This window comes from Anabrus simplex, chromosome 7, assembly GCF_040414725.1.
Source record: "Anabrus simplex isolate iqAnaSimp1 chromosome 7, ASM4041472v1, whole genome shotgun sequence".
NCBI lineage: Eukaryota > Metazoa > Arthropoda > Insecta > Orthoptera > Tettigoniidae > Anabrus > Anabrus simplex.
The window spans coordinates 346,507,187-346,534,582 of record NC_090271.1 but is presented as its reverse complement, the minus strand read 5'-3'; the positions used below and the strand labels follow the sequence as shown (position 1 = coordinate 346,534,582).

At 40.0% G+C, this 27,396-nt stretch overlaps 1 protein-coding gene and 1 pseudogene across 2 annotated transcripts in view; one reads left to right on the top strand and one right to left on the bottom strand.

Moving 5' to 3' along the window:
- Positions 1 to 27,396, top strand: part of AspRS-m (aspartyl-tRNA synthetase, mitochondrial) — a 348,037-nt gene that overhangs the window by 296,552 nt on the left and 24,089 nt on the right. For both annotated transcript variants that reach the window (XM_067151851.2, XM_068228690.1), the window contains exon 12: positions 17,764 to 17,950. In XM_067151851.2, the coding sequence (XP_067007952.2) occupies positions 17,764 to 17,950 (187 nt within the window). The remainder of the gene's footprint in view (positions 1 to 17,763; positions 17,951 to 27,396) is intronic.
- Positions 21,956 to 22,802, bottom strand: LOC137501518 (craniofacial development protein 2-like; annotated as a pseudogene).

Sequence of the window (27,396 nt, the reverse complement as noted above, 5' to 3'; positions counted from 1 at the left end):
TCAAGTTCCGCGCGAACAGCGATGAATTCCTCCTGACCAATGCTTAGCCGGAACACTGCTTTGTGCCACACGTCTGCTCCTCCTCCCCCCGCACGGCCTGGTTCAGCACCACTCGTTTCCCTCTCCCCGCGCTGCCGTCTGCTTAGCTGTCGAACAGAACCTGTGCTACACTGCGTACGCTATCAGCCGTCCTCATAGCTCTCCCTTGGAATTTCCACATTGTATGGGCAGTGTACATTTTATGAAATATTTATGAAAACGTTTGCGACGAGTCCTTAAGGGCAATGTCACTGAGCGTGTCAAAAATTATTTTTCATCTTCAAGCAAAGCACGGAAGTCACGGTGAAGACGGTCCGCTGAACTTTCGGGAGCTGCAGCTTTATGACGCGATTGAGGGTGAGTGTTAAGCAGTCAACTATTGTCAAATAGGTTTTGACGCTCACGGGGAGATGTCACACTGCGGACATAGGACGTAATAACGTAGCTTGAAGCGTGGTCTTTTGCGCTGCATGTGAAATTGTAGGTTTATGATATGTTGATACCGATAACTCTGTCCGACTCGCTGGCTGAACGGTGAGCGTACTGGCCTTCGGTTCAGAGGGTCCCGGGTTCGATTCCCGGCCGGGTCGGGGATTGTAACCTTAATTGGTTGAATCCTACGGCACGGGGGCTGGGTGTATGTGTTGTCTTCATCATCATTTCATCCTCATCACGACGCGCAGGTCACCTACGGGTGTCAAATAGAAAGACCTGCACTTGGCGAGCCGAACCCGTCCTGGGATATCCCGGCACTAAAAGCCATACGACATTTCATTTCATTACCGATAACACTCTCGTTGTTTTTAAACGAACAGTTGTGTTCTCCGTTGTTCCTGTCAATACATATACACATAACAACATGTATTTTAGTTATTTGTTTAATTTTGTTTCAGAGCTTATAAGTTGCTGTCTTGAAGGTGACAGTCTCTATTTGGAGGACGTTACAAGTTTGACGTACAAGTCTGATCAGTCGGAGGAAACCGAAAAGGATATTGAATATAGCGAGCCAGAACCGGGACGAAGCCAAGACAGTGCCAGTTCGGCGGACACCGTAGACTTACAGTATAAAACAAGAGCAATCAACTTCTGGAGGAGTGGAAAACGGAAAAATCTTAAATTTACAACTGTGCAAAAGCACTTCCGTCGTTTACATAGTGTGTCACAGCTCTCCGCCTGGAAAAAAGTTGTGGATGAAGGAAGCTCTCTCCGAGACAAATTTGGTCTTATTGCGATGGATTGCAAGAAAAACTTTGACGCGGAGTACCGTACGTCTACCATCCATGACGCCACAATCAAACACTGGGCAATGCAAAGTGCCCGCTCTCGCGGGCTCCATGACTTTAAAGCGTCCTCACGCTGGGTGTACGACTTCAAAAAGAAATTTGGGATCACATCCCGAAAAATTACTGTCGTGACAACAACGAGAAAACTTGATAAGGAAAGTGACGTTATGGTGGAAGCCCAAATGTTTGTGGAAAACGTAAAAGAAAAAATACAGTTATACAGCCCATCACATGTTTTTAACAGCGACCAAAGCGGCTTTAATTTGGAAATGTACACCGGCAGAACATTAGCGCGCCGAGGAGAAAAGTCGATTAGCACGGTGGTCCAATCAATTCCCTCTACTACGCACAGCTACACGATTATGCCTACCATGTCAGCAGAAGGTGAGCTACTCTCCCCGTTGCTAATCGTTTTAAAGGAAAGAAATGGCGTTTTTGGTTCCCTTGTTAAGAAACGAATATTTTCACACGAAAATATTCATGTCGTGTGCACCACGTCTGGAAAGATGGGCAAAGCAGAAATTCAGAGCTGGTATAATGACATCTTGAAACCAAGTTTACCCGATGGACAAAATATTTTATTGTTAGATTCTTTCTCTGGCCACAATGCGCTTGTTCATGGCACGGAAGTTGAAGTTATGAAGATTCCAGCCGGCGCTACAGCCGTTTGTCAGCCATTTGACGTGTATGGGTTTCGGATTTGGAAAACATACACCAGACGAATGTATTCCGGGCTGCGACTTATGAATACCGGCATCGTGCTGCATCACCGTAACACCATCTTAAAGTTGCAATCACTGTTACATTTCCAGCTGACATCTCCTCGACTCATAAACATGTGGAAGTACTCGTGGTACCGCAGTGGGTACCTTGATGATCATCCTGGACAATTCGAACACCCGGTAGTGTATTCCTTTGACAGTGTTGGCTTGGTATGTTCTTTGTGCCCGAATACTGGTTTTGTCAAATGTGCGTGGTGTACAAAGGACTTGTGCGTCGCACACTTCTACGAGGAACACCACTATTGTAAAGCATACGTCCCTTGAGAAAAGTATGGTGCCTGTTGTTAATTGTGTTTTGTTTCAGTCGTCTTTTCACTATTTTGTAATGTGTCGAATAGACCATAAATTGTTTTTGCTTACTATTATTGACGAGGAGTTTGCCCGATGTAATGTATATGGAGTCATTTATTGTGGTGCCTTGTAATTTTTTGTTGTTGTACCAGTTCGTACAATAGCCATGTACACCTTTACGTATGTAACTGCCATTTTACCCAGAAGACTGTAGTGTGATACTTTAATATGCCTACTTGTTGAATACATAGACCTCTGTCAGTTATAGCGCAAAAGTACGAGTAAGTAGGACTACAGCTCTGCCTGTGATTATGGTATATCTACTGCATATATAAATGCTATTTTGCTTTACGTCGCACCGACACAGATATGTCTTATGGCGACGATGGGATAGGAAAGGCCTAGGAATTGGAAGGAAGCGGCCGTGGCCTTAATTAAGGTACAGCTCCGGCATTTGCCTGGTGTGAAAATGGGAAACCACGGAAAACCATCTTCAGGGCTGCCGACAATGGGGCTCGAACCCACTATCTCCCGATTACTGGATACTGACCGCACTTAGGCGACTGCAGCTATCGAGCTCGGTCATATATAAATGCACATCTTTAGTTCTTTTTAAAGACGTTGCTTATTACGTCAATCATTCCATGTCATACTCATATCAAAGTTGTCTATGTATTTAATTGATTTATGTTCGACAACCATGGCTGCAATTGAAATGTGTTGTGCCTTCCACTGCAAAACATAAATACATCGTTCAATACAAGCACAAATAAAAACATTCTATCTAGATTCCTTATACCAGAGTACGTAATACGGGAAATACCAGCAGTTTCTAACTCGGAGTTTATAATTGCTGTTGTTCGCGATTTCGTTTCGTTATGACACAACTGGTAGCGTACACAAAATGGGGGTAGGGGAGTGGACATGAAAAGAAGGTCTGGACCTGTAACCATATTTTGATATGCCGAGGTAAAACATCTCATTACATTCATTGCGATCCTCTACCCGGGCACGTAATTTCTTTAAATAAAAGGATATGTAATGTTGTTTCAAGGTGGGTGATTTATTTTAATAACTTTCATATGTATGTCCACTCTAAATGACACTACCGACAGCTTCAAGGTGTTTCAGACGTAACTAATAATTTCAGCCTAGGTCGGACGCGGTACCTTATACCACGTTTGTCCACGCCCGATGGTGCTTAACTCGGGGTTGTACCCACGAATTGACAACTCACCGGAATTAGCAGGAATGAAAATATAACATTTGCACAAAATATTAGTAAATACGTTTAGGTTATTTATTATCATTATGTGTGAAACGGAACGTGATTTAAAGGATTTCAATAATTATAGTACGTAAAGAAGCAAAATATAGCGCCGGTCTCGTTCCACAGCCAAGCAGCCGGCCAGCGCGAGGAGAAGGGAGGGGAACGTGCCGGGGAGAACCACTTGGAGGGTAAAAGGCGGTGCAGAGGGTGTGTCTCCAGACGGGACGTGTGTGTGCCGGCTTAGCATTGGCCAGCAGGTATTCATCGCTGATCGCGCGGAACTTGAAATGTCGCAACTTTTAGGCCCCTTAGTTAACGCGCTAATGAATGTTGGCGCCTAAAATTGATGCTGGCTTTGTTTTTACATGTACCTCAATGTGTTTGCTAAGTTTCATCGCGATCGGCGACTTCACCTTTGTGTATGTTCCCTTGTAAGTGATAAATTGGTTAATAAAATAAACTTTGAAAACAAATTACAGTCAATAAATTGATAAACTAAATTAAATGTAACTGTAAACAAATATACCTTGAAATGAGGGACGCCCTCTAAACTAAGAAAATAAATTAAAATGAAAACTTGAAATAGATGATTTACAGGTTAATTATTTGTAATGTCCATGGACTAATTTGACTGCTCGCCAGAGGAGCTCGAGTAATCCTCTTACACTTACAAGATTATAGTTGTATATTAATGATTTTTGAAAAACTCTTTCTGCAGGAATAATTTCTTTTACAAGTGAATATATGTTGAAGTGAGCCGGCGAGATTCTCTCCTGAACTGGATGACAGGAGCCCAACTTGAAATTATTAACATGCACAGAAAGCATACATCAAAAGGGAAGGCGTTCACCTAAATAAAATGACATGAAACAGGGAACAAACAACCCCAATCATTCGCCACACAGAAATAGAAGAACAAGATAGTTTTAAGAAGGTAAACTCCCCAGCAAAATTTCAGAAATCAATCAAATTTTATAAGAGGAAGCCGCCCAAATCAAAACTGAGTGACCACACGTAAAACCAGATTGGCATAAAGCGCCAGGCAGCACAATCCACCAAGGAAATCCACCCACATTTAAATCATGAATCAATTAATGAAAAGAATAAGGAGTCAGCAGGTCCCAACGTAAAGACATGCTCGTCACAAAATCAATCCATAGGCAATTGTTCCCCAAAACATTAATAATCACCCCAAACAATTGTTCCCGTAGGCAACAGTTGCCATGGTAATGTCAACAAGAAACAGCGTTACCCGAGCATAAGTTTAAAGAAAAGGAACATCACCCAAAGGAAGGAAGAACAGAAAAGATCTAATTAAAGCAGAAACAGATTCCGATCCATGGAGATAATCTCGCAATCTCAAACCTTTTGAGAGATACCGTTACATATTGAGTTAAATTCTTTTCAAACTTCTTTAACTTAACCCAAAGCCAATTAATCTATAAGGCAGGGGTGCCCACTAACCTTAATTCTGGGAGTTGCAAATTTAGGAGACAAAACTGGGGGCATGTTTAGAAAATGTTTTTTTTTCAAAATGGCGCCCGGTAATGACGACGTAGTGTTTTATTCTCCGAGTAAATTAATCGTAAAATGTGACGAAAAGTGCGGAAAATGTCGAAAATTAGTGAAAAATGGAATGTTGTGTGATTCATGTGATCGATGGTGGCATTATAAGTGCGGAAATTGCCCTAGAGACGTAAAAACTAATGAAAATGTTGACTGGATTTGTGAGCAGTGTGTTCGGAATGTTGTTGTTGGGGACGGCGTTGACGAAGCACCGAAAACAGTCGATGAGGAATATAAAAGTGCATTAGAAATTATAAACATTCTAAAAAAGGACAATGAGACTCTTAAAGTTGAAAATCAAGAATTAAAAGAAAGACTGCGATCGCTAGAATTTGGGACTGACCATTCTTCGAGTGATATACCGGTACAAGTAACAAACTCGAGCACGTGGTGTCAAGTAGTTCGTGGATGGCCGGCTAAGAAGAAATCTACAACTGAATTTCCGGAAATAAACATTAGAAATAGGTTTTCTGCCCTAAATAATTTAATCCTGGAAGAAAGTGATCGCGCGCGTGAAACCAAATCATCGCGATCCGTTGCCGTGCCGAGTTTGAAATTTAGGCCTAGAATTCAGATTCAAGACCCAGTTAGGCCTAAATCAGCGAAGGTAGCTGTGTTTGGTGATAGCCAAGGAAGGGGAATTGCGGGAGTGATTAACGACGAGAATATAGCAGCAACCGGAGAAATATATCCAGGAGCTTCTATCAGCAGGGTTGTGGAAAACGTAGAAGCAGCAACTAGGAACTTCGGGAGCGGCGATGCAGTGCTTATCATCGGTGGGACGAACGACGTAGCTCGCGACGACGCCAAGAATGTAAGATCACAACTTAAACATACACTAGGGAAGCTGACCCACACTAACGTTTTTGTAGTGAACGTGCCCCACAGGCATGATTTGAGTAGAGATTCGTGTGTGAACATTGAAGTGGACAAGGTCAATACAGATATTGTTAAAATTTGTAAACATTTTCGGAATACTCAGGTTATTGAATGCAGCAGTTTTGAGAGATACTGTTATACAAAACATGGCCTCCATCTAAACAATTCAGGTAAACGAAAGATAGGAAATATTGTTCTAGATTTTATTAATCTTAAGATATGTACTGTAAAACAGGCAACTCCCTTGAGTTATAATACTGACCAGGAAAACTAGCAGAAAGAGCCAGCTATACTTCAAGCTGGCTCAGTCAACTAGAAAAAGAAACTCAGGATAGTAAGGAATTTCAAGTTACCCAATTGCAACAGTCAAGTTTTAGGGAGGAAGGGGGTCTGAGATTGCTCTTGGTAAACTGTCAAAGTGTAGTAAATAAACAATTAAAATTCGGTACATTGATGGAATCTTATGAGACTGATGTGGTGATAGGAGTGGAATCGTGGTTGAAAGAAGGGGTGGGTAATAGAGAAGTATTTCCAGAAGGGTACACAGTCTATCGTAGAGACCGAGGAGATAAAAAGGGAGGGGGGTGTTTATTCTGGTGAAGGAAACTTACTGTTCACATGAATGGTTTACCGATGAAAGGGATGAAATATTAGGGATAAAATTAGTTTGTGATAATATGAAGGAGGTGGGAATTATAGGAACATACAGGCCTGGAAGAGAGGAAAGAGACATGGAAATCTTTGAGAAAATAATAGATTATACTTGTAAAAACAATAATAATGATATGGTAATAATTGGGGGAGATCTAAATTTGCCTGAAGTTGAATGGAAAGGAGCTGCAAGTGAAGCCCATGAACAGAAACTGTTAAATAAGTTAATTTGGGAGGGAGGATTTACACAAGTAGTACAAGAACCGACTCGTCTCAATAACTTACTAGATGTATTCTTGGTTAAACCATGGGAAATTGTTGATAAAACTGAGGTAATTGAAGGAATAGGAGACCATAAGGCTGTAATAATGGATGTAGGACTCGTACCAAAAAGGCTTAATAAGAGGGTTACACAAGACAAGAAATTGTACAGAAAAACTAAAGTTGATGAATTTGGGACTTACCTTAACTCACAATTCAGTTGTTGGATAAGTGAAGGGAGTAACGTGGATACACTTTGGGCTAAATTTAAAGGAATTATTTGGGAAGGAGAGAAGAGATTTGTACCTGTTAAGAAGGGTAAAATGACCTCAGACCCTGTTTATTATACAAGGGAAATAAGAAAATTAAAAAGAAAATGTAGAATAGTAAACAGGAAAATCAAAGAGGGTAGGGAGAGTAGAGAAAGTAGAAAACAGCTAATGAGGGAACTGAATAGAGTGAAAAAGGAAGCAAAAGAGAATCATATGAATGGCATACTTCAAGAGGGTAATGACCACAAAGGGAAATGGAAAAAGCTGTATTCATATATCAGGAATCAAAAAGGAAAAGGAATCCAAATTCCTACAATGGTGGGAGAAGGGGGTGAACACTATTTAACAGATACTGAGAAAGCAAACCTCTTTAGTAGGGAATTTAGAGATTCAGTAGATGATTGTCAAGAGTTGGAAACCGAAACAGAAGATAGAGAGGGAGAGAGACAGAGGGAAACAAGAAGCTTCTCATTCACAAACGAAGATATTTTCAGAGAAATCCAACTGCTTCAGCAAGGAAAAGCAGCAGGGAGTGATCAAATTACTGGGGAGGTATTAAAGACAATGGGGTGGTACATAGTGCCTTATTTAAAATTTCTCTTTGACTATGTCATAAATAATAGTGTAATACCAAAGGAATGGAAGGAATCTATAATAATACCAATTTATAAAGGAAAGGGTGATAAAAGGAAACCAGAGAACTACAGACCAATCAGCCTGACCAGTATAGTTTGTAAAATTCTGGAGAGTTTAATATCGAAGTACATCAGAGGGATATGTGATGATAAAAATTGGTTCATGAGGAGCCAGTATGGATTTAGAAAGAAATTTTCTTGTGAGGCACAACTGGTGGGATTTCAGCAGGACATATCAGATCAGTTGGATTCAGGAGGCCAGTTAGATTGCATAGCCATAGATCTTTCCAAAGCCTTTGATAGAGTGGAACATGGAATATTATTAAAGAAATTGGAGGGAATAGGATTGGACGTAAGGGTTACACGTTGGATAAAAGCATTTCTAAATTCAAGGGTTCAGAAAGTCAAAGTAGGAAATAATGTATCTCAGGAAGAGAAAGTTTGGAAGGGAATTGCACAGGGTAGTATAATCGGTCCGTTACTTTTCTTAATATACGCAAATGATTTAGGGAACAATATAACATCAAAAATAAGATTATATGCAGATGACATAATTGTTTATAGAGAAATAAACAACATTGAGGATTGTTCAGAATTACAAAGGGACCTTGAAAGTATCCAACAATGGGTTGAAGAAAATAATATGAAGGTTAATGGAGGCAAATCAACTGTTACAACTTTTACAAACAGGAGTTTTAAAACTGAATTTGAATATACTTTGGATGAGGTAGTTATCCCAAAAGATGGCAAGTGCAAATACTTAGGTGTGAGATTTGAAAGTAATTAGCACTGGAAGGGTCATATTGATGACATTGTTGGGAAAGCATACAGATCATTACATGTCATAATGAGGCTACTTAAAGGATGCAACAAAGAATTAAAAGAAAAAAGTTACTTGAGTATGGTTCGTCCATTATTGGAATATGCAAACAGTGTTTGGGATCCTCACCAAGAATACCTAATAAAAGAAATAGATAGTGTGCAGAGGAAAGCAGCAAGATTTGTAACAGGGGATTTCAGGAGAAAGAGTAGTGTATCAGAAATGTTAAAGGAACTTGGGTGGGAAACTTTAAGTAAGAGAAGGGAGAAAACTAGACTTACAGGATTATATAGAGCCTATACAGGAGAAGAAGCATGGGGAGATATCCGTGAGAGGCTTCAGTTGGAAAATAATTATATCGGCAGGACTGACCACAAATATAAAATTAGAAGGAATTTTAGCAGAAGCGATTGGGGTAAATTTTCATTCATTGGTAAGGGTGTGAAGGAGTGGAACAGTTTACCAGGGGTAGTGTTTGATCCTTTTCCAAAATCTGTACAGATATTCAAGAAGAGAATAAACAGCAACAGAGAAAATAAATGAAATGTTAGAGGGCATTCGACCAGTGCAGGTTATTGTATATAAAAAAAATGTGTGTGAATAAATTAATTCCATCCCCTGGTCTAAGGAGTTTGGACAGCCAAAGTAGGGGACTGCCTGTAGGGGTGAAGTACAGTGGGGACTTCGAGGGCCCTGGGACCGCTACGGTAGCTGTGAAGGCCCTTCAGGAACTCTGAAAAGTGGTGGCAAAAGGGGCTCTGGTTAAGACGCAGCAGGTCGTTATGCTACTTAGGATCCAGAACGTGTAAAAAAAAAAAAAAAAAAGTAAATAAATAAATGCAATGTAAATATTAATGTTATACCAGTTGTATAGTATCATTTGAAGTAATTCCACATACTGTATATCAGTTGACTATATTTGTAAGTAGGACAGGATATATTATAAGTAGAATTTTGTAAACAATATAAATTTATTAAGGATGAGCTGTGTGTTTAATAGAAAACATTGTTAGCGTAAATTGTATAATATTGTATTATAGGAAAAATTTTCTTCTTGTTAATTTAATATTTAGTGCTTGACAATAATGTATTTTAGTGTACCATTTGCCACCGAGGTAGACACCTCATTTGCAAATAAAGAGATTTTGATTTGAAATGAAGACAGGTTTTTCATTTTATAACAAATGAAGGGATATTTATTTTATACACTACACAGAACATTCTTGTTCAGGTACACATCAAGAAATGAGATTTTACTTATGAGAAGTGCTTTTTCGAGTGTTCATTTTTGCTGTTAGTTTTTCGAAATCTGGCTGAACTTTGGTTAGCGCAGTTCACATAAGTACACTTAAATGTTCATCAGTTAGTTCAGATCAGTGTTTAGATTTAATGAATTTAAGCATTGGGTACAGTGATTCACACACATAAATAGTCCCAAAGATTGAGATAAGTCTCTTGGCACACTCTTTTGTTAGTGGGTATTTTTCTTCTGGAATATTCTTCCAAAATTCTATGGTGGAAACGCCCCTTCATTTGAGTCCTTTTAGTCCTTCATCCTCTTGCAGTTCTAGTAGCTCCAACTCTACAGCTGCTGTATCCTCTGTTAGTGGTGATGAAACAGGACAACCATCGTCCACAACATCAACAACAAAAGGATTTTCCAGGAATAAAAAAGAAGGTTTATGTGATCTCAAAACATTAAATCTGCTATTGATTTCTTCAGCAAGGCCAGACATTTTACTCATATAATCTTCAGTTTCCACCTGAACTTCAGGAAGGCTTTCAGTAATTTTCTTCAAACATTTGAAGTGAGAAAATGTTTTAGTATGAAGGTCTTTCCCAAAAAGCTTTGACTTGCTATGAAAGCTAAATGCAGTCTGGGCCAATTCAGAAGTGAGTTTTTCTCTTCCTTGTAAGGATATGTTTAGCGTTTTTAAATGCTGGACCACATCTGTAAAAAAAAATCTAACAACCACTGGGGGTCATTAAGTTCAGGGAATTATTTTCCTTTTTCTTCTATAAACTGCTTGATTGGATCAAGTAATTCAAAAAATATGCCAAGAGGGCTATCTATAGATAGCCCTCGTACTAAGCAGTACCAATATGCATCATGAGGAAGCTCATCATTGTTCATATCTTCTACAAAAATTTGAACTGTCGGCGTGTTTTGGCACATGAGCGAATACAGTTCACAATTTTTTGAACTACATGCATAATATGCGGGTACTGAAAATATTTTGCTGCTAAGTGTTCTCTGTGAATAATACAATGTACAGATAGGAAATCAGGAACTGACGTGTCAGCATTAATAAGCCCTTGTTTCGTGCCAGGCATGATAGTGCACCTCAGTAGCAATGCTGACAATATTACCGATAGGCACTGAGTTTTTCTGTAAAACACCATCCAGGGCTTTTTTAATGTCACAACCACGAGTAGTATCCTTCAAAGTAACCAGGTCTAAAAGTTCTTCCACCACCTGCAAGTCCCTGACCCATACCTCACAAATATGGCTAGTTGTGTCCGGCTCCATGGCTAAATGGTTAGTGTGTTGGCCTTTGGTCACAGGGGCCCCGGGTTCGATTCCCGGCAGGGTCGGGAATTTTAACCATAATTGGTTAACTTCTCTGGCACGGGGGCTGGGTGTATGTGTCATCTTCATCATAATTTCATCCTCGTCATGACGCGCAGGTCGCGTAAGAGCATCAAATCGAAAGACCTGCACCTGGCGAACCGAACATGTCCTCGGACACTCCCGGCTTTAAAATCCATACGCCATTTCATTTCATGGCTAGTTGTGGTTCACCTTTGGTATCAGTAGACTCGTCCAGAGCCAGACTTGCTGCTGACCACTCGCTTAGATTTTTTTGTAAATTATTTAAAATATCCGCACTAATAACAGAAACTCGCCTCTCTATTGTGTGTCTAGAAGCGGGCATTTCGTTGATCAGTTTCTGAAGTTTCTCATTTTCGGGTTCTAAAACACAAATAACTTGTGCCATATTCTTCTTAATAAACTCCCCATGTGTGTAAGACTTTTTTGCTTTTGCAATATTAAAAGCCAAGATGAAGCCAGCTTCTGTTGTCAAATCTGCTTCCTTGATAAAAATTGACATAACCCTACTCTGACCATGAAGTTTTTTCTTTAGTGATTTCAGTTTGGTTTTCCTTAACTGAGAGCCAACAGGAAAAATGTTTGTTGAAACCGCTGTGGTTAGTGTCATGACGACGTTTTAGATTACTGACCGTGAACAGTGACAAAGTTATTTGACACAAAAGACACATTGGCTTACCATTTCTTTCTACAAAAACAAATTCTTCTCACAGCCGGTAATAAAAGCTTGATTCTCCTCTTCATATTTACGCTTCTTAGACAGCATCGCAACTGTTCGGACACCAGGCCACACCTGTAATGAAATAGCACACAACAACTGCACACAGAAGTATCGACACACGCTACTGCCTATAAGTGAACGCATCTGGTTTCACCTCATGACACTGACTCACTGACACACTCTCCCGCTCAAAGCACTATCTAACGGAACGCCCTGGAACTACATTCACCTCCCATCTCTCACCACTGTCCTACAGTGCTAATAACGTTAAGCTGCACATCGCTGCTACTGACTGCCGCCGGCCGCGAGATGTTAGATTCCATTAATTATATCTGATACGGGGTTACCCGTGGACGCAGAGATCGCCAGGGTGAACGGGTCTAAATACAAAGTCAAGAATGAAATTTAAAACTTTAACCAAGGTTATATTTTCTTTTCTTTTTATCGAATTTCAAACTTAACAATCTTTTACTAAGTGAACACAATAATATATCAGGTACAATGACAAACTAGAAACAAGACAAAAAGATCCCAATTTTTGTGATTTTTACACTCTTGGACTACAAGCCCCTAGTTTTACAATGTTGAGCTCTTAGCTCAGTTTTACCAAAGCACAAATTTTAATGCAAGGGCAGAAAATCCCTAATACATGGGAGCACCAGCTCCAACAATGACAATTTCAGGCCTCCCATAGGCACTATTACAACACTTGAAAAAGAGCTAACGTGCTCTCAGTTCACAAGCCTACTCAATGCAATTCCAACAGTATCTTATACGTTTTGGCCTTCCATGGCCAAACATACAATTGAACCAGGGGTATCTCGTACCCAACCTACTGGGCCTTCATGGAACACGAATAATGGTTAAGTAAATGGCCCGAAACACCAAATAGAATGGAGGTGTGAATTTGCACTCCTAAACAGGCATTCTTTAAAACGTAAAAGGAACTAGGCCGATGAAGGGGCTATTCCCAAACTATGGAGGTGACCCGTATAAGAAAGAAATTTAAAACATTAAGGAAGAGAAGAAAATCAGTTACCAAACCGTAGTCACCTCAAACCAAAATGAAGGGGAACTCGAGAGGGTGCATCATTCTCTATCCCCTAATTACGGTTACAGATTTTATGAAGTTTTTACATACGCCGGCAGAAAAATTACATTTTTAGAAAAGTAGGTTACATGGTAAAAGTTTCGGACCTTTCCCGTGGGTTAAACTGCTGAGCTAGCAAGAAATAAAGATGTTAAATGGCCATTACCTTGCTGAAAACCTACTGCCTGATGAAAGAGGCACCTCCCGCCTCCTGCTTCGCATACACACACTTAATTAGATGTTGATCAAGTGGCCAAGAGCCGTGAAAATCCGCAGTTTATAAACCCTTGGGGAAAGTTCGAGACCTTTCATGAATAATCAAGACACACCCACATAATTTTATAAAAGAATACAAAATTTGCACTCAAAATCGAAGAAGAAATACGTGTTTGGTTGGAAATTAATTACAGAAATTCTTGATTGGTTAAATTCAAAACAAGCGGAAAGAAAGGATAAGTATTGCCAACCCAAAAATGAATGAACGAAATTTAGTAAAGGAAAAACTTATGAATAGAAAATTTCTTCAAAAAAGTTCCTCACTTCGCACCAGGGTGCATGATCATAGTTTTTGTAGTGACCTCTCTGAGAGAATGCCCAAATTTCTTGATGAACGGAAAATAAAACAAGCTGAAATTCACACAGTACTAGCAACTTCATAATCACAAAATTACGGTAGTGACATCTTCAGAGGAAACGTTTAAATAGGTCTAGTTTCAAGTTCAGTGTTTCTCCTGTAGAGGATTTTTAATTGGTGCAAAATGTAAATGTGCGGCGTAGAGGTGTACCTCCCGGTACAATATCATTTAATTTTACACTAAGGTTAGTGTCAAGAGCCGCACGAAACTGACTCAAGAGCCGCATGAGGCTCGCGAGCCTCGTTGTGGCTAGCCCTGCTATAAGGCCTAAAACCACCTGGAAAAATAAATTTTCTTGTACACATAGTCGGTTTAAGCAGTACAGTCAACAAGCCGAAAGTTTTTTTTTCCTTTTTTTTCTAAAATATGTTCTTAAATTATCAAGTTCATTTCAAATGGAAGTCGACCAGAAAAGGTAATTGTACAACACTTGAAGATCCACAAATTTAGTTAGAATTTTAGAGACGATGAAATCCAATCCAGAAGAAAAAGGTAGAATATACAAATCTTGTAGAGAGACTCACATTTGTCCATGAGAAAAAAGCTACTCCATGGCGTCAGTAGAAATATCGTTACTTACATTGTCTTGACACAGAAATAAGTGGTATAAATAACAGGCGTCCACTCCAGGTAATAATATTATGATAAAACACATCAGGGCCTTAGCCTGTATCCAACGCACATCACGGAGGCATATTGTGATGGGTAAATGCTGTTACGAAGAGCAACCGCAGAAGGCGACAATTAACTGAGAGCACGCTACAAGGCAAACTGCTGCAGAAGCGGATAGAATGAGCCTAAGATCAGGCTGGCCTGAGGCAGACCAATAGATAACGAGAAAATCGTCTTGCATCATACAGAACTATTGTAGTACTCTGCACACGGATAGAATACAGTTACAGTAAGCGATATAATCACACAATGTATAAAATAAAACAGAGTTGGAATAATTTCCCAAAAAGATACAAATTTCAAAGGTGAGTCACCAAGGCCTAAAATGTTTGGAGAACGTGTCCCCACTGGGACATCCATAAAGGACCAATCGCCTCGGAGAGAGTTCAACATCAGACATAAACACTGTACTCTCTATGGCGCAGAGGTCCTTGTTCAAATCCCTCCCCCTGGCAAACTATTTCCATAAAGGACCAATCACCGATCAGAGAATTCAGCATCAGACATAACTCACACTGTAGTGTATTGTACTCTCTATGGCTCAGAGGTCCATGTTCAAATATCTCCCCCCTAGTAAAGTATGTTCATAAAGGATCAATCGCCGAGCAGAGAATTCAGCACCAGACACAAACACACCCTAGTGTACTGGCTCGGAGCTCCATGTTCACATCAATCCCCCTAGCCTAGTATTTCCACAAAGTACCAATCGCCGAGCAGAGAATTTAGCATCAGACACAAAGTGTACTTGCAATGGCGCGGAGGTCCATGTTCAAATCCTTCCCCTAGCGTGATTGGCTCTCAAGCAGAGAATTCAGCACCAGACACAAACACACTGAACTGTACTGGCTCGGTGCTCCATGTTCACATCAATCCCCCTAGCCAAGTATTTCCATAAAGGACCAATCGCCGATTAGAGAATTCAGCATCAGACACCATCGCAACCTAGTGTAATGCCTCGGAGCTCCATGTTAAAATCCCTCCCCCTAGCCAAGTATTTCCATAAAGGACCAATCGCCGAGCAGAGAATTCAGCACCAGACACAAACACACCCTAGTGTACTGGCTCGGAGCTCCATGTTCACATCAATCCCCCTAGCCTAGTATTTCCACAAAGTACCAATCGCCGAGCAGAGAATTTAGCATCAGACACAAAGTGTACTTGCAATGGCGCGGAGGTCCATGTTCAAATCCTTCCCCTAGCGTGATTGGCTCTCAAGCCGGTATACTGCATCTCAGTTCACCAGCTGAGGTGTGTGTGATATTGTATTGTATTCTTCAAGAGGACGACGAACCCTCTAACAATCATACACCCGACCATTTGGAAACATATGGCCAAAGTACTCAAGTTTCTTCTTTTTGGCAACCTTCAGTCGGATTATAGCAGAGCATGGTAAATGCTGGACTTGCTATGTAATTGGAAGAAATTAGCTTATCTGAGCATGATCATATTATACCTTAATGTGGACTGGTGGCATCCCAAGTGGATGACTGAACTAGAGTCCAGCGCTGGACATTGTGCTTTCCTTATTTTTAATCTTTGTTTATTTGGTTTGAATATAAATTCTTATGTAAATGCTTCATAAAATAAAACCCATTTCACTGACTGTTAAATGTTGAAAGGGGAGACACTGCACACTTCCTTTGTATCTCAATACAGGGAATTGTATAATACTAATACATAGATAACGTCGCCATGTGACTTGATTGACCTAAAGTGTGATCACAAATACGCTACAACTAGTACTGACCGCTGAACATTGATACCTAAGTAAAGATCAAGGCGTTTGGAGCACGCTACATTTTTCTCATGTATTCAGTGCCATTATATTGCAAATTTCAGTGAGAATTAATGTAGTATACTATTTTTTCTTGTTTGTTGCTAATTATTAATTTGTATTGTTCTTTTTATAGTTTTCTAGGAAAGGAAATACCTTAACTTACACATGATTATTACAATAAGCGTGTGGCTTTTCTGTGCTTTATGTCAGTTAGCACTTCTCGTAATGAAATTAAAGCTGTAGTATTTCCAAACAAGGTAAACCAATTGAAATTGGATTGTTCAACAGATCAAAGGAAACTGCCCTGTTCACTACCTTTGCTACTTAGTTTGTTGACTAATCTCTAATCTCTCACTAATTACCCTAAGTCAGACATTTTGTCCTATTTAGAACACAAGTTGAGGTTCATTAACTCTCAGCGGACGACTGTCGGGCATTTCCCGACATCCCAGTTTCCTGTTTTGGACGTATGTCGGGATATGCTCGCCATCTGTTTCTGCAGTAAATATATACACGTGTGAAGCAATTATGCGTGCTGCTGCTATCTATAGTTATTGTATAGAATCTTTTGGAATGTCACAGCCTTCTAGATGCATTAAAACTTTTTTTATGAGTTTTACAGGTAAATAAAGAACAAGCTGTTATTTACATTAATCAGCTGTTGAAATGGCAGCGCACAGACAGGGTAATGGTACTTTGTCTGATCATCATCATCATCATCATCATCATTTCCCTTTATCCAGCTGTAGCCGGGTAGGGGCAAATATGGTTCCTCTCCACTTTCTTCGGTCTTTCCACCACTCCTCCTCCAACACTGTGTCCCAGTCCAGGTTTCTTTCTATAATGCTGCGTTGGATGGTATCCTTCCATCTCAATCGTGGTCGTCCACGGCCTCTCCTTCCTTGGATTTGCATTTCCATCACCGTTGTCTGATATAGCTCATTTTTTAGATGAAATCGACAGCAGTGATGACGAATTAGCAGTTATGGACAGTGAGTTTAATGTTTCTGAGAGTGATGACAATTCTAGCAAAATAGAAGTAGTTGAAAGCAATATAAATAGTAGTGAACCTGAGAGTTTATCACCCAGCTGATCCGAACTTTGTAAAGAAACCACACACTTTGATTAGTGGTTTCTCACCTCTCACAGGTAAGAAACCATCTACTCCCGTTGAATTTTTTACCCTAGTTTTTTATGGAAGAATTGGTATAAAAAATTGTTGAGGCTAACTGCTATGGAGGAGAAAAAATACAAATGAATGCTTCGAGAAGTACCACACGGAGAAGAAATATAAATAGGAAAGGGGCAAACTGTCTTTCAACTACATGTTTGTTGCTTATAGCGTGTATCTATAGTGATAAATTAATTCATAATGTTGTGAGTCAGACTTTGTATCTTCATTATAACTTCATTGTAACTATACAGTCTTTTCGAAGAAAACTAGTAGAAGACTACACAAGGAAAAAATTTGTCCACAGAGGGTTAATGATGAGAACTCTGCTTCACAGGTGAGGAGTCTGCATTATGATCTGGTGTTGAATGGCTGTGAAGTTGGAGGGGGTTCTATTCGAATCCATGACCCACAAATGCAGCTGTTCATATTAAAAGATCTTCTTCACATTGATCCAAGCTCCTTGCAGCACTTGCTGGATGCTCTACACAGTGGCTGTCCTCCACATGGTGGCATTGCTTTAGGTAAGTACTGTACCGTTCCTGTCCTCAAATCATGCCGGACTCAGCAGGTAAGAGCACGTGGTAACCGTTCATATTAAAAATGGGCAATGCAAACAAACCAACCTCCAGATGAGGTAAATACCATAGGTACATGGACAGGAAAACGGATATACAACTATGTGAATAAGAGATAGGAATAGGGGCAAAATGGATTTATTAACTAAAAGCATTAATATATTCACACTACGTTAACAACAACGTCACAAAAGAAAACACAAACGAAGTCCAAGGGGCCATTAAAAGACAATGAAATATGTGCCACGCACATTATGTATAACATTTACATTAGACAAAAATTACAATAAAGCAGGTCACGGCCCGAATTAAATAAAACACATGACTTTGGAGTGACTTGGGATTATTACATTATGAAATTGGATCGACACAAACTACATTCTCTAGGTCCTAATCCCAATTGGGATTCGCTCGTTAAAACATCTGTAAATACCCACGGTAGTAAGTTAATCACACTAGTATTTGATCCATTATTTACATATGCACAACATTAATAACCGATATAAAATCATTAATCAAGGCTAGTCCAATGCTTGTCTTTACTTATCTCTAACACAGTTTCGTAAGTACGGCCTGCCCATATGCAAATTAAATAGCACAGAAGGCAACAACCAATCTTTAGCTTTCGAGCTAATTTAGAAACAAAATACACAACGCAGATAACACTGATACACACATCAAAGAAATAAATTACAAACACCAGACACATAAATCGAACACCAAAACAGCTTAAGAAAACCCAGATAACGTCCGAAATACAAACACATGCAAATAAGATTACTCGTACAGGAACCTGGAATAAAACACATAAATGTGTACACTTCTTCATGTCATGGCTTATTGGTGCAGGGTTGTGTCACCAACGTCACTCTCTCTCTTTGACGTAGAGAAACGTCTCCCTGATTGGCAATGGAATGCAGCATTTACGGGACCGAACAAACTAGCTCCACAAGAGCACGGGGCTGGCCGCACTCGACGGAGGTGCACTTTCACTTTCTTGAGACCTCCCCTTTCTTCTCATATCTTTGCAGTTAAACCACTGCTAACATTTCATAAAATAACTCGCGCTCTCAATTCTGTATAACACTCAGTTTCATTTCGATAAGGCCTCAAGCCTCTTTCGTATTAATATACGCAGCACCATGCACAACTCTAAGACACATTCAGGCCATTCACTTGGCAGTACTCCGGTTCATATCTCCCTACTAGTCTTAAATATGGGCACATCTAGCCTTTTCAAATAACGCAGTCTTCCAATGCTCCCCTGTAATTTTTTATATCTATATTCAGGCTCCTCGAGCCTTCTTCTAACCTGCCCTCTGGTTCAAAACCACCTTATGATTTTGTGCACATCTGGCTTCATAAACATCAGATCCGTAATTCGTTCTTCCCGTATAACCTGCCTTCATCGCATCATAATAAGACTCTAACTAGGCAACGTCGAGAGTCTCCTTGGTCTCTGCTTCATAATTACACCTGAAAAACCCATGCATTACAAAAAAAAAAATCTGCACTGCTACTATGAACATATTATCCCATATGAATACTAATGGCATGCAGCCCATAAAAACAGTGATCATATCTCTCATCTCTTATTACATACAAATACTGAAAAAGAAATATACACACTCCTTTATCTACCCTGTTGTTGTTGTTGTTGTCGTTGTCGTTGTTGTTGTTGTTGTTGTTGTTGTTGGTCGTTTAGTCGCTTTCGACTCTCCGTGACCCCATAGACCAAAGTGCGCCATTTCTTCCTGTCGTATACTATTTTCCGAAGTCTTTCTAAATTGAGAGCCATGGCTTCCTTGATGTCATCAATCCACCTCATCCGTTGTCGCCCTCTTCTGTTGTTACTGTCAGTCTTCCCCAGCATTAAGGTCTTTTCCAGTGAATCATGTTTTCTCATAATATGACCGAAGTACTTTAGTTTTTGTCTGAGTATTTGACCTTCCAGTGAACAGCCTGGGTTGATTTCCTGTAATATGGACTTAATAGATCTCTTCGCAGTCCACGGAACTCTAAGGAGTTTTCTCCAACACCATTGTTCAAATGCGTCTATTCTTCAATGCTCAACCTTTCTTACTGTCCAGGTCTCGCTTCCGTACATTGCTGCTGGGAAGACCATAGCCTTCACTATACGAATCTTCGTTCTTAAAGTTACGTCTCTACTCTTGAAAATGTTATCAAGGTTGGCCATTGCCTTTCTCCCAAGGAGCAAGCGTCTCGTAATTTCATGGCTGCAATCGCCGTCAGCAGTTATTTTGGAGCCCAAGTAGATGAAACTAGGAACAACCTCCATTGTTTCACCATTTATATGCCAGGAGGTGGTAGGTTTAGTTGCCATGATCTTTGTTTTCTTGACATTCAACCTTAGGCCAGCTTTTGCACTTTCTTCTTTCACCTTCGTTAGTAGATACTTAAGTTGTTCTTCACTTTCTGCCAACAGGGTGGTGTCATCAGCGTATCTAAGGTTATTTATATGTCTCCCACCAATTTTAGCTCCAGTTTCTGTTTCATCTAATTTGGCATTCCTCATCACATACTCTGCATATAAGTTGAATAAATAAGGTGACAATATGCAGCCTTGATGTACACCTTTCTCAATCTTGAACCATTCAGTTGTTCCATATAGGGTTCTCACTGTAGCTTCCTGATCAGAGTAGAGATTTCTCATAAGGCAAATAAGATGATCTGGTACTCCCATAGTTTTCAGTACTTGCCACAATTTATTGTGGTCAACACAGTCAAAGGCTTGAGCATAGTCAATAAAGCATATGTATAGGTCTTTCTGGAATTCTCTTGCTTTCTCCATAATCCAGCGAATATTAGCAATTTGATCTCTGGTTCCTCTGCCTTTGTGGAAACCGGCTTATTCTTCGGGTAGTTCTCGATCTAGATACTGCCGAAGCCTATTTTGCAGGATCTTGAGTATAACCTTACTAGCATGTGATATAACTGCGATTGTTCGGTAGTTTGAACATTCTTTAGCATTGCCCTTCTTTGGAATTGGGATGAACACTGAGTTTTTCCAATCTTTTGGCCACTGCTGGATTTTTCATATTTGCTGACATATTGAATGTTGGACTTTCACAGCATCCTCTCCTAGGATTTTGAACAGTTCTCCTGGGATTCCATCATAACCACTTGCCTTATTGTTTGCAATACTTTCTAGGGCCCACCTGACCTCACTTTCTAGGACATCTGGTTCTGGCTCTGACAACAGAGTAACTTCATCATCAGGAGTATTCCGATCTTTCCTATACAAATTGCCTACATATTCCCTCCACCTTTCTTTACTCTCCTCTGCTTCAGTAAGGTCTTTTCTATTTTTATCTTTAATCATTCCAATCTTCGCCTGGAATTTCCCTCTGATGTCTCCAATTCTTATGTAAAGATCTTTTGTCTTACCCAGTCTGTTATTTTCCTCAACTTCCTTGCACTGTTCATTCAAGAAGGCATTCTTATCTCTTCTAGCTAGTTTCTGAAACTCTGCATTTAATTTAGACATCTTCGATCTTCCCCCTCTGATTTTTGCATTCCTTCTTTCTTCTGCTATTTGTGGTGCTTCACCCAATAACTATTTGGCCTTCTTCTTGTTCTTTTTCTTAGGAATATGCTTTTCCGCTGTCTCCTTAACAACACAGCGTACTTCTGACCATAGCTCTTCTGGGACTCTATCTCTTAAATCTAATCCATTAAATCTGTTTCCACCAGGCGAGTTGGCCGTGCGTGTAGAGGCGCGCGGCTGTGAGCTTGCATCCGGGAGATAGTAGGTTCGAATCCCACTATCGGCAGCCCTGAAAATGGTTTTCCGTGGTTTCCCATTTTCACACCAGGCAAATGCTGGGGCTGTACCTTAATTAAGGCCACGGCCGCTTCCTTCCAACTCCTAGGCCTTTCCTATCCCATCGTCGCCATAAGACCTATCTGTGTCGGTGCGACGTAAAGCCCCTAGCAAAAAAAAAATCTGTTTCCAACCTCTACTGTATATTCAAGAGGTATGCTATTTAGGTCATATCTTCTTGATGGTTTGGCTTTGTCAGTCCTTTTTAATTTGAGCCGGAATTTGGAAATTAAGATCTCGTGATCTGATCCACAATCAGCCCCAGGCCTTATTTTGGATGACTGTACAGCGCTCCTCCACCTCTGACTACAAAGTATGTAGTCAATCTGATTCCGACATTTACCATCTGGCGAGGTCCAGGTGTATAGGCGTCGTTTGGGCAATTGAAACTGTGTTGGTAATGACCAGTGAGTTGTCTTGACAGAATTCTAGGAGTCCGTGTCCAGCTTCATTTCTTGTGCCAAGGCCAAATTTTCCCATTACTCCATCTACAGTTTGATTTCCTACTTTGGCATTCCAGTCGCCAATAATGAAGACGACATCCTTCTTTGGTGTTAACTGTAGCAATTCTCATAAGTCTTCATAGAACTGGTCAGTATCTTCCTCTTCAGCTTCTGTGGTTGGAGCGTAAATTTGTATGAGTGTGATGTTAAAAGGTTGGCCTTGAAAACGTACAGACATCATTCTATCAGTTTTAAAATTGCACCCCATTATAGTGTTACGCACCCTGTTGTTAACTATGAGGGCAACTCCATTTTTCCTTTGGTTTTCATGTCCAGAATAGTAGACCATGTACTCATCTGTAGCAAATTCACCAATACCAATCTATTTCACTTCGCTTATTCCCAGTATATCGATGCCCAGTCTCTTCATTTCTCGTTTGACTATATCCAGCTTTCCTTGATACATGGATCTTTCATTCCAAGTTCCTAAACAGTACTGTTCTTTGCAGCATCGCACATTTCTTGAGGCTTCTCTCAACATAGTTCCCCCCGGAGATCCGACTGGGGAACTTGAAACTCCGAAATATTTTGAATTGAGCAAAGCCATGGGGTTTTCTTGGGAAAATTACAGTGGTGATTTCCCGTTGCCTTCCACTGTCCTCCACTCCTGTTGACTCACTGACCCAGTTTTCCTTATTCCCGTCTAACTTAAAATAATAAAAGAAAAACTCACGCAGACAGCTCTGGACAACATTTATTTTACGTCAAATAAGATTCAAATTACTGCCAAATTGGCTGACATTTAACATTAAATTCTTTATTTGCAAATGTTCTTTACTAGCATGAAACTACTACCCCAGGCATGCTTAAAATTTGGACATGTAGAACTTAACTTGTGTCGATCTCAGCATCTTTGGGGTTCACATGGCTGCAATCGTCACAACGGCTTAGGCCATGGTCATGACAAACTCAAGGATGCCTGTAGTCACTCCGTCGACCCTGGGTGATGTCTCCATTGTCCTGGGTATGTTGAACTCCTGCAATACAGATGGTGTTAGGTATCTTCTCTTCACCGCTAGTAGTACACGTGTTGAATAGGTGGACACAGTAAATTTATTCTTGAAAGAATTGTACTTATAGTAGTATATGTGTACGAAGATTCCACCCTTAATGCTTGGCCGTCAATTTGCTACTGCCTGTGTATGAATTCTAGTTCGATTTGTGCACCCTTAAATTAAGTACTCAACGTCCGGGCACAATCAGTTCTTGTTGCGGTAATATAGCGGTACGCATACAGACATCACGCGGCCATGAAACGCGAACCAATGCTGTTTACAGAAATTCACTGGAGTTAATTAGTCTGTGGGGTTTTATGCGTTGATAATTGATACCGTTCATACAATCTTTAGGAAAGTTAGATAACGTATGCGCCAACCCGCACCTTGGCACTACCTTAATAATCGTCTGGGTAGAGGTTACCACCTTAATTAAATTAAACTGATATCACTCCCAAATCGGAAAGGTTTACACTGCACAGGCATTGTGCATACGATCACAGTCAAAATAATATAACAACTGGCTTAGTTCAAATATCACCAGAATGAAGCGTCGTCACCAAAATATGGTCAAGAAGTTAATAACCACCTAATCGATACTTTATTTTTTGCCTCAGGCAAAATTGAATATATATTAACACTTACAGAACATGTTTCGACCACTTAGTGGTGATCTTCAGCTGTATAAAGAAAAAACATTAGGATAATAAGCACAAGTAATACTCTTAGGTTATAATGAAACAAATTGCTGTGTTGACTGTTTGGTAAAACTTCTTTGGTGACTCCTTTGTTATAAAATGGCAGTCTTGCCTCTCGTTCTTATTTGGAAAGGATGTTTATTCTGCGCTGTTCAGATGGTCTGTTTTTGAGCGCGATCTAGTGTAGTATCGATGTGACACAGTCTGACAGTTCGTGCAATACTTTGGAGAGAAGGGAAGTAGAGTTCTGTCGTCATCTAATATATTAAGTGAGGGAGGAGGAAGATTAGGCTGAGCTGTTGCGATGTTGTGTTTGATTATATCTCTTGTCCGTTTTGTCTGTTTCCTGTCTAACCATTCCAAGTATTTACTGATATGCTCGTATAAGATGTTTTTTTGCTCGTTGTTTTTGTTAAGATTCTGTTCACCATTTTCTAATTTATCAAGAACGATGTGGATGTTTTCCAGGTTGTTCGATTAGGTGGTTCTTTACATTAACTTCTTGATTATACTCATCGATTTAAATCTAAGAATGTCATTTTTGTCCGTATTCAACTGAGAATGGAAGATAGGAAACTTAAAAGGGTCCACCTTTTCAATACAAAAATGTTATAGTTTATTTACAACATATTTGGAACTAGTTTCGACGCTGTTTGGCGTCATCTTCAGCCAAAATGTGGGAAATGGGCTAGCATGTAGACATTTATATTACACAAGGCGTTACATTAAACAATACACATCTTACGAGGAGATAAAAACAGGGACGAATATAGAAACAAATGAATCGTTGAGAAAGCAAAAGTTATAAATATTAAAAATAACCTTAACCACACATCTTGCAGTGCGAAAATATTTGCCTTGAATGATTCCTGAATACAAAACGCACGCGCACACATTTCTGAAGAGCCAGCAGGCAGGAAAAAGTAAAGTGAAACCCTAAGAGTTCTTCTGAGAAGAGTTCATCATTTTTTTATGTTCCGTTAACTAATGAAGTCTCCCTTGAGTTCCTGATAAACATACACAACACGAAATTCTCCTTCACTCTCAACAATAGCTATAAAGACCAACGGTAAATTGCATTTTAAATATTGTGCAGAGACGTGAAAGCATGATCTTGAACATGATATAACTTCTTCATTTAACCCAATTTTGTACACAAGGTGTTACATTAAACAATGATCTTGAACATGATATAACTTCTTCGGAGGCTCCCAGGCACCTCAAACTCCTCCTACCAGCTTGTGATTGGTCGAGTTCGAACTCCTGGAACAAAGAGCGTTGCAGCTGCTCTCCCCAGCGACTTCGTTCAAATTGGAAAGAATTGTTGATACAAGCTAGGTACCGGCTGGTGTCTTACATTAGCGCGGCCCAGTATCCAACCGTCTTCTAACTGACTCCCTCACAATGCTGTGTTATGAAATAAGCCCACAGTGTTATGCAATATCAAAATTATGTTCCTGAAGCATATAACGGCACTTTGTTCAGTGCTTTCTTCATGTTACTTTTTATTTTTCAAAAACTATTAACATGTACGGTAAGTGATCAACATCAGCAACATAAAAAAGTAAATTTTGAGTTCCAATACTTATACATCAGCTGTTACTGACTTTCTCCTGCTTGGTGTCAATGCAGACACAGGTTGATGGTTTGTTGTTGTTGTTGTTGTTGTTGTTGTTGTTGTTGTTGTTGTTGTTGTTGTTGTTGTTGTTGTTGTTGTTGTTGTTGTTGTTGTTGTTGTTGTTGTTGTTGTTGTTGTTGTTGTTGTTGTTGTTGTTGTTGTTGTTGTTGTTGTTGTTGTTGTTGTTGTTGTTGTTGTTGTTGTTGTTGTTGTTGTTGTTGTTGTTGTTGTTGTTGTTGTTGAGAACAATGGCGATAGGAGCATCGTTATGTGCTACCAACTGTCACACTTTATGTGGAGATTTATTTGAAGGTTGTTGTGTGTGTGTTTTTTTCTTTCTGTGAGTTGAAGATTGGTGATTTTGCTCTTTCACAGAATAATGTGCAGGATCTCTTAAACCTGTGCAAATAGCACAGTTTAATAAGAAGAGAGGGGAATTGCAAAAAGTGTGGAAGCATCTTTTAAGTTAGTTGGCAGGTGCTATCAGTGCAGAGGAGGTGTGAATATGAATGGTCAGCTAGTGGGAGGAAAGAACTTTTTTTGAGTAGATGAAGCTGTATACCATGTTGTTTATTTCACTGTGCTATAGTGCATTCTAGATAACCCACAAATGCCTGTTTTGCAGTTTGGGCTAGTTGTAGCATGGATAGATGATAACAAAAAGTTAAATTAAGGGGTAGGTGTCATGGAAATCAATGAAAGTAAATTTTGGAAATCAAAGCATCATCATGGAAGGAAGATTACAGAAGAAATAGAAAGAGAGAACCACAAAAATGTCTTCATTTTATCTGTTGGAGACAAAGAGACACTGATGGATCTCATTGTGCCTGGCACAGTTACAGTTGTTGACTGTTGGAAAGTGTACGAGTGTCTCAAGGATGCAAGGGCGAACAGGCAGCAGATGTCAGCTGGTGGGCAGCATCTCAAGCATGGAAGCTATTTTATTTTGGCATTTGGCAGGAAGGGACATTTCGTAGGCTGTCTTGCCAAATTTCTATTCATCATCATTTTACAGTTCCAGTTTCCTGGGTACTGTTGGCAAGCCTGTTCATCTTTATGATGTCCATGCAGTGCATTTTTGGTCTTCCCACTGTCCGTTTTCCTGCCACATAAGTTGTCCTTGTTAGCTCCAAATCACCTCAATCTGAACATGCTAACCCGATCTAACAATGATGTCTCAATCCCACTTTCCTGTCTAATCAAGTCATTCCTTAACTTATCCAGTTTTGTTTTTTGAATTGTGAATCTCAGGAACTTCATCTCAGATAACTGCAACCTTGATGAGTCCTTCTTAGTGAGGGTGCAGGTTTCGATACCATAGATAAGATTGGTATGAAGTACTGATTGAACATCAGCCTTGATTATTCGTACTTACTGGTAAAAGTGAAATCTCTTCTGCACTCTATTTGCCACTTCCTTTTTGGCTAGTGTACCTCGAGATATTACACTGCCATCCAGTGGATGGTTTCCTACTACTAGTTAGTTGCTTTACGTCTCACCGACACAGTTAGGTCTTTTGGCGACGATGGGGCAGGAAAGGGCTAGGAGTGGGAAGGAAGCGACCGTGGCCTTAATTAAGGTACAGCCCCAGCATTTGCCTGGTGTGAAAATGGAAAACCACGGAAAACCATTTTCAGGGCTGCCGACAGTGGGGTGATGGTTTCCTAGCATGGTGTTCGCTGGTCAACTGAACTTGCTCCTCAGTTTCTCCCCAAAACATAACATCAAAAGTGC